General features: G+C 38.6%; 1 protein-coding gene across 1 annotated transcript in view; it reads right to left on the bottom strand.

Annotated features, from left to right (window-relative positions):
* Dnah5 (dynein axonemal heavy chain 5) overlaps positions 1-13,084 on the bottom strand; it is a 249,501-nt gene that overhangs the window by 187,338 nt on the left and 49,079 nt on the right. Inside the window, exons 15-17 of the mRNA XM_031360281.1 lie at positions 12,456-12,662; positions 7,886-8,057; positions 3,804-3,949 (exon numbers count right to left, since the gene is read on the bottom strand). Of these exons, the coding sequence (XP_031216141.1) occupies positions 3,804-3,949; positions 7,886-8,057; positions 12,456-12,662 (525 nt within the window). The remainder of the gene's footprint in view (positions 1-3,803; positions 3,950-7,885; positions 8,058-12,455; positions 12,663-13,084) is intronic.

Below are 13,084 nucleotides of genomic sequence, written 5' to 3'. Positions count from 1 at the left end.
AACCAGGAAGCCTATTTCCCAACTGTTCTCTAAGAGATTCTTAATGTTTTTTAAATTATTTTTGAGTCATTTGACTCTATGCTGGAGATGCTCAAAACTGACCATATCATCTCCCCTTCCCAATTCCAGCTCTCCCATGAAGGAAATCCTCAGCTGACTTCCTCACAGTTATTTACATCTGCTCAGCAGCAAGAGCATGTATTTGAAATCCCAGAATTCCCTTTGACTGCGTGTTTTAGGAAACAACTCTCAGTGACTAATAGTATTACTCTAGGATTACCCAAAGCCCTCAACTTTTTTCTAAGAGAATACATACTTATAAAAATGCAGATAATGTACAAATTAATAAAGCAGAATAAACAGAATGAGGACAAAATAATGATGGATTCATCCAAATGATCCTGCGTCAAATAAAATCAAAGCTGCTCCCTCCAGCACCTGCCACTCTCAGTGACTCATCTCCATAGTGACAACAGGCATAAACAGTGTCCAAAGGCTCTATCTTTGAGTCCCCACCATCCCCTTCCTTACTAAGCAGCTCACATGGAAAGAGAAAAGCCCAAGAGGCTTCAACTCAACCCAAGGAACTCCAAGCAGCTAAGCAGTGAAGAGAGCAGGAGAAATAGTCTTTCTTGGGGAAGAGCAACCAATCGATTACCCAAAACCAAATGGTCAGTCCTGAAACATACATATAAGTGACACTATACATACTGAGCAGGCTATATTTATGTAGTTAAGAATATATATATATAGATACATACATATATGTATGTAACAATTAATGAAAAGGGAGTCATGAATTTGAAAGAGAGCAAGAAGGAATGTTTGTAAGTATTTGGAGTGAGAAACAGAATGGTGAAATGATGTAATTATAATATATTCTCAAAAACAAAAGAATTAAGAATTTAAAAACAATATATGCATAAATGAAAAAATAAAAATATAAAACAAATAATTTGTAGAAATAAGTCAACCAAAAGTACTTATACTAGTAATGAAAATACAGATTAATTTAGACTTATGATTTTGCTATTCAAACTAAAATTAATAAAATAATAAACAGTTTTTGTCAGAGGGTAGTGAAATTGGTATCACTGTATTGTGGTATTATACATTGGGATCATCCTGTGAAAAACAATTTGTCTATAACTATAAAGAGCTGTGAAATGAAACTAAACAATATGACATAATAATCCTATTTGGAGGCAATGGTCCTGAAGACCAAAAAAATTACACATCTATATTTATTACAGCTCTTGGCAAAATTGACAATTTTGGAAGCCATTTAAAGTCCAATAGTAAGAAGTAATATATATCATCTCAATAAAATGTTATGAAGGTATCATTTACGTGCTACCTGTGAAAGCCATATAGTGACATGAAAATATATATATATATATATATATATATATATATATATATATCAAAGAAATACTAGCTAAGAGGCAAAGCATAAAAGCAGTATGCAAGCTTGCTGCGAGTACAATGAGAGTCATGAAAAAAATCATAAAAACAATGGTGATATGATTGGTATAAATGCTAATTTCTCTACTTTTAAAATCTAAAACCTGACATAAACCACAGAACTGAGTGATATCTCTTATGATGAGGAAGGAACTTAAAAACCAGCAGGAAAAAGAAATTAAAAATCATTGTGAAAAAGGCAAACAATTCTAAAATGTGGGCAACCCTCATATAGATTGAAGTTTACCAAATATGCACAACGGTTTTAACACCAAATGCCTGGTCCTCTTACAGGGTTCCCTGTGAGTACAAAACCCACCTCTTCGAACGAGATCAGATTCAGGTGGGTTCTCACCACTGACTGGCTGAGAAACGTGGGTTCTGTGACTAAAATATTTCTGTAAAGAACATGGCTTATAGCAAAAATATCTGATTCCTTCTAAGACTCTGAGCCTTTTCATGTAAAGCAGAGTGTGTTATAGTGACAGAAGCCAATAAAAACTCAGAGCTCTGGGGATGGAGGGAACAGCTCGGTGGATAAGAAGGCTTCTTGTTCTTCCAGAGTTCACAGTTCAGGCCAAGAGAGGACATAAGAGTTCAGTTCCAAAACACCCATGGAAGGAGTTGCAGAGACAAAGTATGGAGCAGAGACTGAAAGAAGGACAATCCAGACACTACTCCACCTGAGAATCCTTCCCATATTCAGTCACCAAACCCAGATACTATTGTGGATGCCAGCAAGTGCTGGCTGACAGGAGCCTGATATAGCAGTCTTTTGAGAGGCTCTGACAGTGCCCGACTAATACAGAAGTAGAGGCTCACAGGCATCCATTGGACTGAGCACAGGGTCCCCATTGAAGGAGCTAGAGAAAGGACCCAAGGAGCTGAAGGGTTTGTAGCACCTTAGGACAAACAACAATATGAACTAACTAGTACCCTCAGAGCTCCCAGGGACTAAACCACCAACCAAAGAGTACACATGGTAGAACTCATGGCTCCATCTGCATATGTAGCAGAGAATGGCCTAGTCGGTCATCAATGGGAAGTGAGACCCTTGGTCCTGTGAAGGTTCTATGTCCCAATGTAGGGGAATGCCAGGGACAGGAAGCAAGAGAGGTGGGTTGGTGAGCAGGGGGAGGGGGGATGGGATAGGGTTCCCCCCCCCCAGGGGAAACCAGGAAAGGAGATATCATTTGAAATGTAAATAAAGAAAAAAATCTAAAAAAATAAATAAATAAATAAATAAAGTTCAGTTCCAGAAACCTGATACCCTCTCCTGGCCTCTGTGTGTACCCATCGCCCCGCCCCACCCCCAACACACACACACATACCCATGCAGATGATATAAATTAAAAAAATTAAAAAAAAAAAAAAGAACATTGAGTGTCAGTCAGTCAAGCACTGAACTTCCCTGGGCAAAAAGTTTGCACGTGAATTACTGTAGTTTCATTGTTGACAGGTGAGTGAAAAAAGAGTTCTCCGTGAATCCTCACAAGAAAGAGAAAGGTTGTGCCAGGTTTCCCCCAGACTCTACCTGCCTGCCTGCTGCATTATCTGCTGTGGCTTTTACTCTGTCCTGGTGATAAGTCCCATCGCTAGGGCAGCCACAAACTGACAGAGATGTAATGGGTCTTCCTGTAATCACTACTGGCCAACAGTATTAAAGCCATCATTGAAGAGTGCCTATAATCAGGATACCCACAGGGAATGTTATAAATGAGGCCAATGTGTCATTCTCAAAAGGTATAGAGCCTCTCTGACGGTAGTGTGGTCCTAATGTAAGAAGAGAGCACTCCACTTGCGAGGGTGTTTGGGAATTTGCGGAGACCTTCTGAGGGGTTTCTTTTCACATACTGATGTGTGATGAACCTGTAAATACAGTCTCTGCCCTGAGTAGTTTAAGCACAAGCCTCTTTCCTTTCCCGGCTTTCCTAGGAATGAGTTCCGAATTCTATGCTATAAAATGCTAGTGTTGAAACAGCTCTTTGGAGGTGCTTGAAGAAGGCAGCTTGCTCGGAAGCTGCCCCCTGATACGACATAATTAACCCCTGCTTACCGAAGCTCTTCTAAAATAAATAAATAAATAAAAAATAACCTCTGCCCTTCATAAAAAAAAAAGGTGGAAAATTTATAAATGTGTGCCACAGCAATGCCCCCTCCCACACAGATAACATATTCTTCATCTTCCTTTCGTCAGACGGTTCTACATTCGACTCACTTCTATCCTGGAGCAGGAGACAATTTTTTTTTTTAATTCCTAATTTATGCTTCAAATATTCCTTTTATATTTTAAAACCTTAATTCAAGAAAGTTTTTTTTTAAATCAATCTTCTGATAACCTTTGTCATTTGGAGGAATTCTTCACAAGTCAGGGGGTCATCCTGAGGGAGCTGACAAAGCACCATGCTGCTCATTTCCTCCAGGATGGCGTGGATGCGGAACTCAATCAAGTCATTGACCCGGTCAAGCAACAGCTCCAGGTCCTCTTTGGGAAAAACAAAATTATGACAGATTAGGTGAAGTATTTCCTTAAACATGGACATGTGATTGGATGATAGCAGGGACGTCAGGGTTAAAGATGGGTTATTACATATCTGTCTGAGTTACCTTTCTATTGCTGTAAAAAGACACCATGACCACAGCAGCTTATAGAAGAAAGTGTTTAATGGGGGCTTTCTTACAGCTTCAGATAGTAAATGTCTGATTATCGTGTTGGCAAACATGGAAAACGGTAGTCAGGAATGATGCTGGAGCAATAGCTAAGAGGTTATATGATGAGACACAACCTTTAGTCAGAGGGAGCAGAGAAAGCATGCTAGGAATGACATGGGTTTGTGAAACTTCAAAGCACTGCCTCAGTGAGACATCTCCACAAAAGGTCACATTTCCTAATCTTTCCCAAACAGTTCCACCAACTAGGGACAAGACATTCAAATGTACAAGCCTATGAGGCTCACTCTTATTAAAAGCACCACAGTGTCCTTGGTACTTAGGGCTGTTACACATATGGCTGTTGTAGATGGTTCCTTCTTTAACAATTCCCAGCTTTCCAGTATGCCAGTCTCTGATTCATCTTCCTAGGAGGCCACCTGTGGCTGTGTGGAGAGTGGTCCCTGGTCCTAGATTTCCTATGGCTTAATCATTCTTCCATCTTTATGTGCATCATGTTTGCCACTCCTGTGTCTGCTCCTTTGATAATTCATGTTTCCATCATTACATCTTGAACCTTTATGTCAGTGCCCATTCCCAAGGGAGCCTTCCACAACTGTGATTAAAATGAAATTCTGCTACTTTTGACTCTTCCTTAAATCAATACCTTCACTACCTAAAGATCCATAATTTTCAAGCCAAGTCATTCAGGCAAGTGCTCAATATACTATATGATTCTTCCTGATGTTATTCAATGCATAAAGAACCAACACTTCTGCTTAAGTGAGTGCACGCAACAGAAATCTTGTTTCCTCCTGGTTCCTCACAGTATCTTCAAAGACATTTGTGAAAAGTTGAAAAACAAAATATTTCTCAGGGCAACCCCTAATCCTCTGGGAATACTGCCTTACAGGACAAAGGGGACTTTGCAGCTGTATTAAGTTCCTTGAGACGTGGAGACTTTTCTGGATTATCGAGGCAGAGTTGTCATAAGAACCTTACAAGAGGAAGTTGGGGAAAGGTTAAACTGAGATAGAGAAGAACATGACCATGCATGGAGAGGAGCTGAGAGAAAACAGGTTGGCCATGAGACACAGCTAGCTCTGAGCATGCATGGTCATCCTCCTACAGATGTAAGACATCTGTAAAATCCAGAAGGTGCTAAGGAAAGGTTGCCCTGCAGAGTTTCTGGGAAGAACCTTCTCTGAAGATATTTTGATTTCAGCTCTATGAGACTCCTTGGATTTCTGACTCCTGTAATTGTGTTGGCTCATGTATTCCAATGAAAATCCAACTGTTTTTGCGACTTAACACAGTTTACTCAAAGCAGCTTCTCTAAGCAGCAAATTGAGAGCATCACAGGAAGCTACAAATGGTCAAAGCACAGAGAACTGTTGACCAGGAGGTACCCAACTACAATGGCTATATCTATAATGATGCTCAATTTTGTTCTTCATTATCTTCTTTGCTTAAGTTATAAAAAGAAAACACAATTTAAAAAGGAGAATCAGGATTTCTTTAGACACTATGTACTTCTCTCTAGCTAGCATCTAATAAAATATCCAAATTGCTAGCGCTCTAATCCTAATTCCTCTCTAGGGAAAATACTACTAAAGACTACCTTAGCAGCCTGTTCTAATTTGATTGTGATAACTCTTACTATGAAAGCTTTATATACCTTATAAATGCCTCCTTAGAGATTTTAGCTCATTTACTCTTGTTATATTTCCTATGGTAAGATATTTTGGAAAGAATATTGGTTTAGAGGCAAGGAAAGTCATCTTTATTGCTTCTATCTATTCAATACTAGATGCCATTTAGCATCTCTGGATTGTTCCTTTCTAACCTTTAAATTGAGAATTCTTTTTTAAACTGTTGCACAGCTTTCTCCATCCTCCTAACGCTATGGTTATCTAATTGTGCAACTTTCCATATCCCATTGCAAACTGTAGTCTATCTTAAACATACTTCATTAATATGCGAAAACAACTATGTTAAAATTTATCTTTGAAACTAGTTCCCACTTAAGCAAGCAAAAGTATGCAACTGTCTTAGGTAGGTTTTCTACTGCTGTGATAAAACACCATGACCAAAAGCAACTTATGAGGACAGGGTTTATTTCATCTAAGAGCTTGTAGTTCATTATCCAGGGAACTTAAGACAGGAAACTGGGTGAAGGAACTGAAGCAGAAGTCATGGACGAGCTCTGCTTACTAGCTTGTTCCTCAAATATTCTTGAGTTGGAATGTACTTGCTAAGTTAATACATATTAAGTAGTATATAGTTATTTAGAAAGTACAGTAAAAAACATGTTGAGAAGACAAGCTCCTAGTTATTAAAGTTATCAATAAGCCAAGACATATTTCAGGGGATACAAAGAGACAGAGACACACAAAGATAGACAGAGACATAGAAAGATAGACAGAGACATACAAAAAGAGACAAAGAGTAGTGTCACAGGACTTATCTAGAAGGGAATCCCAGGAAAATGCAACCAAGAAAGGAAGTAACATGACAAAATGGGTCAGAAAAAAAAGGTCAGAGAAGTGAAGTAATGGAAATTATGCGATTAGGATTCTATAAGTATTGGAGCACTTCCAACACCAAACTGACAGAAAAGAAGCAGAAGAAATAGGCTGGTATTTAAGCCCTTTGCAGTTAGTTTGAGAAAAGATGGAGTTGAGTTACACCATTAGGAGATGTGTGCAATACAAGTACCTCTGGTCCCAACTATCAACACAAGAGAGGCCCTGGGAGGAAGTATACATGAGATAACTTCTTATCCTGGGCCACAAAAAGTAGATAAATTTGGGCCATGAAGAAGAGAGGACAGATAGCACTATTTTGGGAAAAAGAATAAAAATGTCTCTTAAAAAATTCTACCATTTTGTTCCAATCTGTATGTTCCTCTTTACATAGGAGATCTGGAGCTAGTATGTTCTAGAAGTAACTATGAACCCTGGGAAGTATCTCATGGAAGAGCTCACTATTGGATAGTGTGAGACTGTGAAAAGACTTATGTAAAACGAACATTCCCAACTGTTTAACATCCCAGATGGACTTTTTATAGCATTTTTTGAGCCCAGTTTTTCTGTTTGTTTTTGTTTTGTTTGTTTGTTTGTTGTCTGTGGCATTCCTGGCTTATTCTGGGAAACTGGATTCAATGGAGTGTGCCTTCTTATGTATGTTTTAAGCACTGCTCCCTAGTTACAGAAAATCAATACCTGCTTAAACTTTTCTCATTCAAAATGTCCTGTCCTTCAGCACACTGCTGCATCCAAATCCAGTTCCCACAAACTGCTGAGAAGTCTGTAAAGGAGCTCAGTGGTAGAGCATTTGTCTACTGTATGCACAGAGAGCTGAGTTTGGTCTAAGAGATAAGGATAATGAGGAAGAATAGAAAGAATACGGGGTGAAAGGAGAGATGGTAAGTGGGAGGGAGAAAGATTAAAGAGAAAACAATTTGAATGAACCAATCAATTAGCACAGATGTTAAATGGCCTTAAAAATCATTTGGATACTAAAAATAACTAAAAATAACAATCAAAAAAATTACATGGATAACCTCTGGGAATAAAATTAAATAATTGAATATTTATAGTTTCTAAGAAATTATTGAACTCCTTATACTTAGCTGTTGTTCTGTGTGGAAGTATTGAGCCTTATTTCTCATTTCATTATTTATAACAGCATATTTAATAACAAATTATCCAGTAAGCAATAAGAACCAAGCTCTTAAAATTAGAAATAAAAAGCATGTAGGCACACTCACTGATCTTTGCAAAAGCATTTTCTAAATAGGCCCCAATATTCAGGGACGTCCAAGTCAGGACAGCCAGGCCTGGTTGGAGGGCTTCATCCACTCTAGCCAAGTGTGGGAGCATCAACTGCTCAATAGCAGGGGGCATTTTCAGCTTCACTCTCTGGTACTCAGACAGCATCATCTGCAATGGAATGTGATTAAATAGCCAGTTTTCATGCTACTTTTAATATCTACTAGTATTTTTATCTAAGAGAGATAACTTTTTGGTTTGGTCAAACTATTGTAATCTAACATCCTGGCAGGGAGAATGTTACAAACAAAACATATGACTGATAAGTATTTTCTCTACACCTACCAAACCCTAACCCAGTAAGTTAGAATTGAGAATCAAAAAGAAATTGAGGATCATTTCTTGGCATCTACTCAGACCAAAAGTCAAGTAATTTTTCTAAACTATGCAACATTACAGGAACAGTATGTCTGTCTGTGTCTCAGAGGGCTCGCTCATTCTGTTTTTATGGGAACAAGGTACATCCTGCTCTTTGAGCATCTCCTGTAGACCATAGTCACCATCACAGTTGTGTTTATCATGAAAGCCATTGCTATTCAGAACAATCAACTAAATTCTGATGTAAGACCCATAGGGCAGAGGAATAGTCAAGAATCAGTGTTGATGTCAAATGACTCTAAATATCATCTCTTGGCTAAAACAGTGGGCACATTGAAGACAGAGCACGCTATACTATAGTGGCCATTTAAGTGTAATAATTGTGTTATTTACTTACAGTATATTCAACCTCACCATAAGTCGAGAGCAACTGCATAAACAATGCAAAGACAAAAATTTTAACCTGTCTTTCTAATTTCCTTGAAACATTAGCTACAATATAGGAGAGGATCAATCAACATCTATTTAACTAACCCATTTGTTTTTATCAGAAAAAGAATTTGTGGTCTGAAACGATAGGGAGGGGTTGAGTTCTCTATGAAAAGTCAAGGTTAGTTCCTATTCTGTCCTTTTCAAATATATCTAATAGTGCACACTCCTCACAAAGGGCATCAATGTGCTTCTTAAAGACAAGCAATCTTAAACTCATACTTGTACAGAAACTAATGGAATTACATGATATTAGATCATTGCCTGCCAAAAAAAATGTTTTCATTTATGTACTAGAACAAAAATAACCCATGGGTGGATATGTTTGCCAAATTCTATATACAATGGTATCACACTAATATTCATAATTTTACAGAACCTGTCAGAAAGGCATAGGAAGTCCTGGTGGGCTTTGAGAAGGCAGTTAAACCTAACATCTCCCAAATGAGCTCAAACTTTCTACAATGCCTTTCTATGGTTTCCGTAAGACCCTTTCATCTTCCACAAAAGCTACTTGAAAAAGCTAAATTTGATTATTCTATTAGCAGCTGCTTCTAAGTTTCCTAAAGCTTTTAGCCACTGCTCACTGCTCTTTTCTTTTTTAATGTCAATTACTTATTCTATTGGAAAAATGGTTCTTAGAACTGCATCCTGCGGTTTTTCTACTCTTTACCTTTAATCTTTTAAGCCCAGGAAGTACCATCCATCCCTTTTACCAATGAGAAACTGAGGCTTAGGAGGTAAAGTCAGTCACCCAGAGATAATGCTTTGGGGCTGGGTCATGTCGGTTTCACAGTCTATATTCCTTACTACAGCCCACATGAAATCATCTCTTTGCAATTTCAAATATAACCCAAGAAAAAGATGAATAAAAGAAACAGCCAGATACTGTTTGCATATCTGTATAGACTGTTAGATTCCCAGTACAGTAGACTCTGAAGCTGGGGAGAGCTTTACGTGATTCCCAAGTTTCCCAATAAGTCTGCTTTCACCAGCTAGCCATGTTATACAAGGACTTCTAACTCGTTCCATCTCTAAGACATCATAAATGCCAACCAGATAGCAATTTGCTTGTTCACACTTTGGTTGGAACAGTAGTGGCTTTCACATATTCTTTGCCCCTCTTCTCATGGAGTTCGGTCTATGCCCCCCTCACTGAATTTTGGTGTGCATTCAAAGAACCAAGGGGGGTCAACAGAAAGATTCTGTGAGACATCTGAGCTACCATTGAGAACAGGTGGCCTTTTTATTTAGTGTAGCACTAGCTCCTAGCGGTATAAGATATTCTAGCCTGGGGAGTCCATACCAGAAATTCTTATAGAGAAGACTCAGTCTGCAATCCCAGCTGAGTATATCATTCAACACCTGTTCAAACCCTTTAACATGGAACCATGAAAAGTTTGCTAAAAGCTCCTATATTTTGAAGTAGTATGTTACCTACAACATATAATGGAGAAAAGACCCTGTGGGGAAAATTAGTAGTAGTAATTATGTATCTGTATAAATATGATTTCTTTTTTTTTCTTTTTTTTTTTTTTTTTTTTTTTTTTTTTTGGTTTTTCAAGACAGTATTTCTCTGAGTAGCCCTGGCTGTCCTGGAACTCACTTTGTAGACCAGGCTGGCCTCAAACTCAGAAATCCACCTGCCTCTGCCTCCCAAGTGCTGATTTCTTAGTAGAACATTGCTCTTGTAAATACATAAATTGTCCTGATGGGTTTTTTCTGACCCAAAAGAATATAAAGAGAATATAAGCATGCTGACTAGTGTTTTATGGGTCCAGATTAGAGCAATATCTGCCCATGGCTGATTTTAACTTCTTAACACAATGAGAGCAATGAGAAGACAATAAAGAACAATTCTGGGTTCTGGTCCTGATTCTGTCACTTAACTATGAGACATTAATGCTGCCAATTTCTCTGAATCACATGATATTTTGCCCCACCCATCTTACATGGTAGTAAGAAGATGACATTAAATAATTACCATAAAGGGCTTTAAATGAACTGAGAATGGAGGGAGAGGTCAGTAATCTCAGCTACTAGAGAGACTGAAACAAATGAATTGGAAGTTCAAGGCCAGTCTGGATTATAGGAGCGAAGGGTGAGCTGAGGACACAGCTGGGTGAAAGAGCACTTGTTAGCATGTATATATCTCCATATGCAATCTGCAGTACATCAGAGTGCGAGGGGAGAAGGGGGAGTGCTAGGGAGGGAGAAAGTGAGAGGGGTTTATATCATAAGGCACTGCGTGAGTGCATGATCATAGTGTCATCATGCAAGGCTAATCACTATGATTTCAGACTATGAGACAGAGTATGACATATATTAGGATAACCTCAAACTTGTCTCATAGTCAAGGATGACCTTGAACTTCTGATCCTCTTGCTCTACTTTCCAGGTGCTAGGATTACTACATACACCACCACAGTGGTTTTCTATGACATTTTAGTAACAGTTTATATGTGATCCGGGACCCTGGCCGGATCTTTGAATTTTTCTTTCTCATCCTCTGGGCAATAGATTTGTCAGTAGTAGTCAGTCCTTCCTTGTAATATTTGCTTTACTCTCAGTTTCCTTGACACTTAGTTTAATCTTATCTTAAAGTTCACACCTATTTTTTTGTGGCTTGTCATCTTCGACTAGAGCCAGTAATATTGGAATGGCCTTATGTTTAGTCCAATGGCCCTCTACTCTTTTCTATCTTTGTCCCTCCCTAAAAGTTGTCATCCAGGACAAGATCATTAATAGTAGCTACAGTCTAAAAAGCTATCTCTAAAAAGCTTACCTCCAACTTTGAATGCTCTACTGAGCTCCAGGCTTCTAGGTTTAATTGCATAGGTACCATGGACAAGTGGATGTCAAAAAGCCATCTTGGACATAAGATAGAAACTACATACTCGAATGGGCCCACAAAATAGGCTATCTCAAGCCTTTATCGTCTCTACAAATGAGGCTTACAGACAACACCACTGCATATTATTGTGCAAGTTGTATACAGTACAACCTGGCCATGAATGGTCAGTAACCCACTTCAATTATGCTTGAGTTCCCTCCTAACTTGTCTATGGACATACCCTTAATTGTCTAACCAAACTCTGTGGTCATTCTACTCAAGCTACTGTCTTCATTCGCCATCCTGGATCAATGCTACACACCAAAATATTGGCTTCCCACTGGTACTCTTAGCCCAATTAAAGTCCATTTCTGTCTACCCACCAAGAAGCAAGAATGATAGTTAATATGCCTTTTTATTCCAGCCCCAAAATTCTACACTCCATGACTTCCTAAAACACTCACAATTAAAGCCCAAACTTTCAATCGTAAGAACTGGAATTCAGTTTTTTTTTTAATTAGATGTTTTCTTTATTTACATTGCAAATTTTATCCCCTCCAAAAACCCTCCTATCAAGAAGCCACATAAACAAGGCAGCGCACCTGTAATTCCAGCCTCAGACAATGGAGACAGGCAATCCCCACAGCAAGCTGACCAGTGATATTGGTCTTATTGGTGAGCACCCAGCTTGACTCATAGACCCTAACTCAAGGAGTAAGGTGGGGGAGTGATTGAAGATGATTATTAATATCAACCTTAGGTCTCCATGTGCACATGCACACATGGGCTCACCCACATAAAATCAAATGAAAAAATAAAACAGAATAAATGTACTCTTGAGACATCTGGGGGAAATAAAAGTGCTATACCTTCATGTCACTGAAGTTCTTTTTGTATATGTTCCGCTTCTGGAAGAGGGCAGCTGCAAATGGTGACACAGGTAGACCCATCTGGGACATGCACTGTGTTTCTCTAAATAAGATTAATATCTGAGGATCAAAGTTCACGAACAACTCCCCTGTGCCTGGAGCCTTCACCAATAAAGAAGCCTCAAGACCTGAGTGAATTTCTCCAATCTGTGGGAAATAGTCAACATTATTACTACAAGAGTGTACACCAGCATCTGACTCAACCATTTCTGGGATTTAGTGACCACTTATTTACTATTATCCCTTGGACTTGACCCTGCTAAAGCCCAGACAATGGGGTCCCCTACTGTTCTCCTAGATTCCCTCTCAAAAAACAGCCTTCGGGTTCTTGGTGGTAATATTACATAGTCAACTGAATGTAATATTTTCATTTTTGAGACTCACACACGACATGTAGGTAGACAATGCAATAGCCTAGGAGAAAGGTTAAATTTAAAATGCTTGGACACAAAACATCCAGGAAATTTGGGACACTATGAAAAAACCAAACCTAAGACTAATAGGAATAGAAGAAAGAAGATTCTCAGCTCAATAGCCCAAAAAATATTTTCAACAAAATCATAGAAGAA

Source organism: Mastomys coucha, unplaced genomic scaffold, assembly GCF_008632895.1.
Source record: "Mastomys coucha isolate ucsf_1 unplaced genomic scaffold, UCSF_Mcou_1 pScaffold8, whole genome shotgun sequence".
Taxonomy (NCBI): domain Eukaryota; kingdom Metazoa; phylum Chordata; class Mammalia; order Rodentia; family Muridae; genus Mastomys; species Mastomys coucha.
Note: the sequence above shows the minus strand (reverse complement) of the source record. Positions and strands in the feature narration are given on the sequence as shown.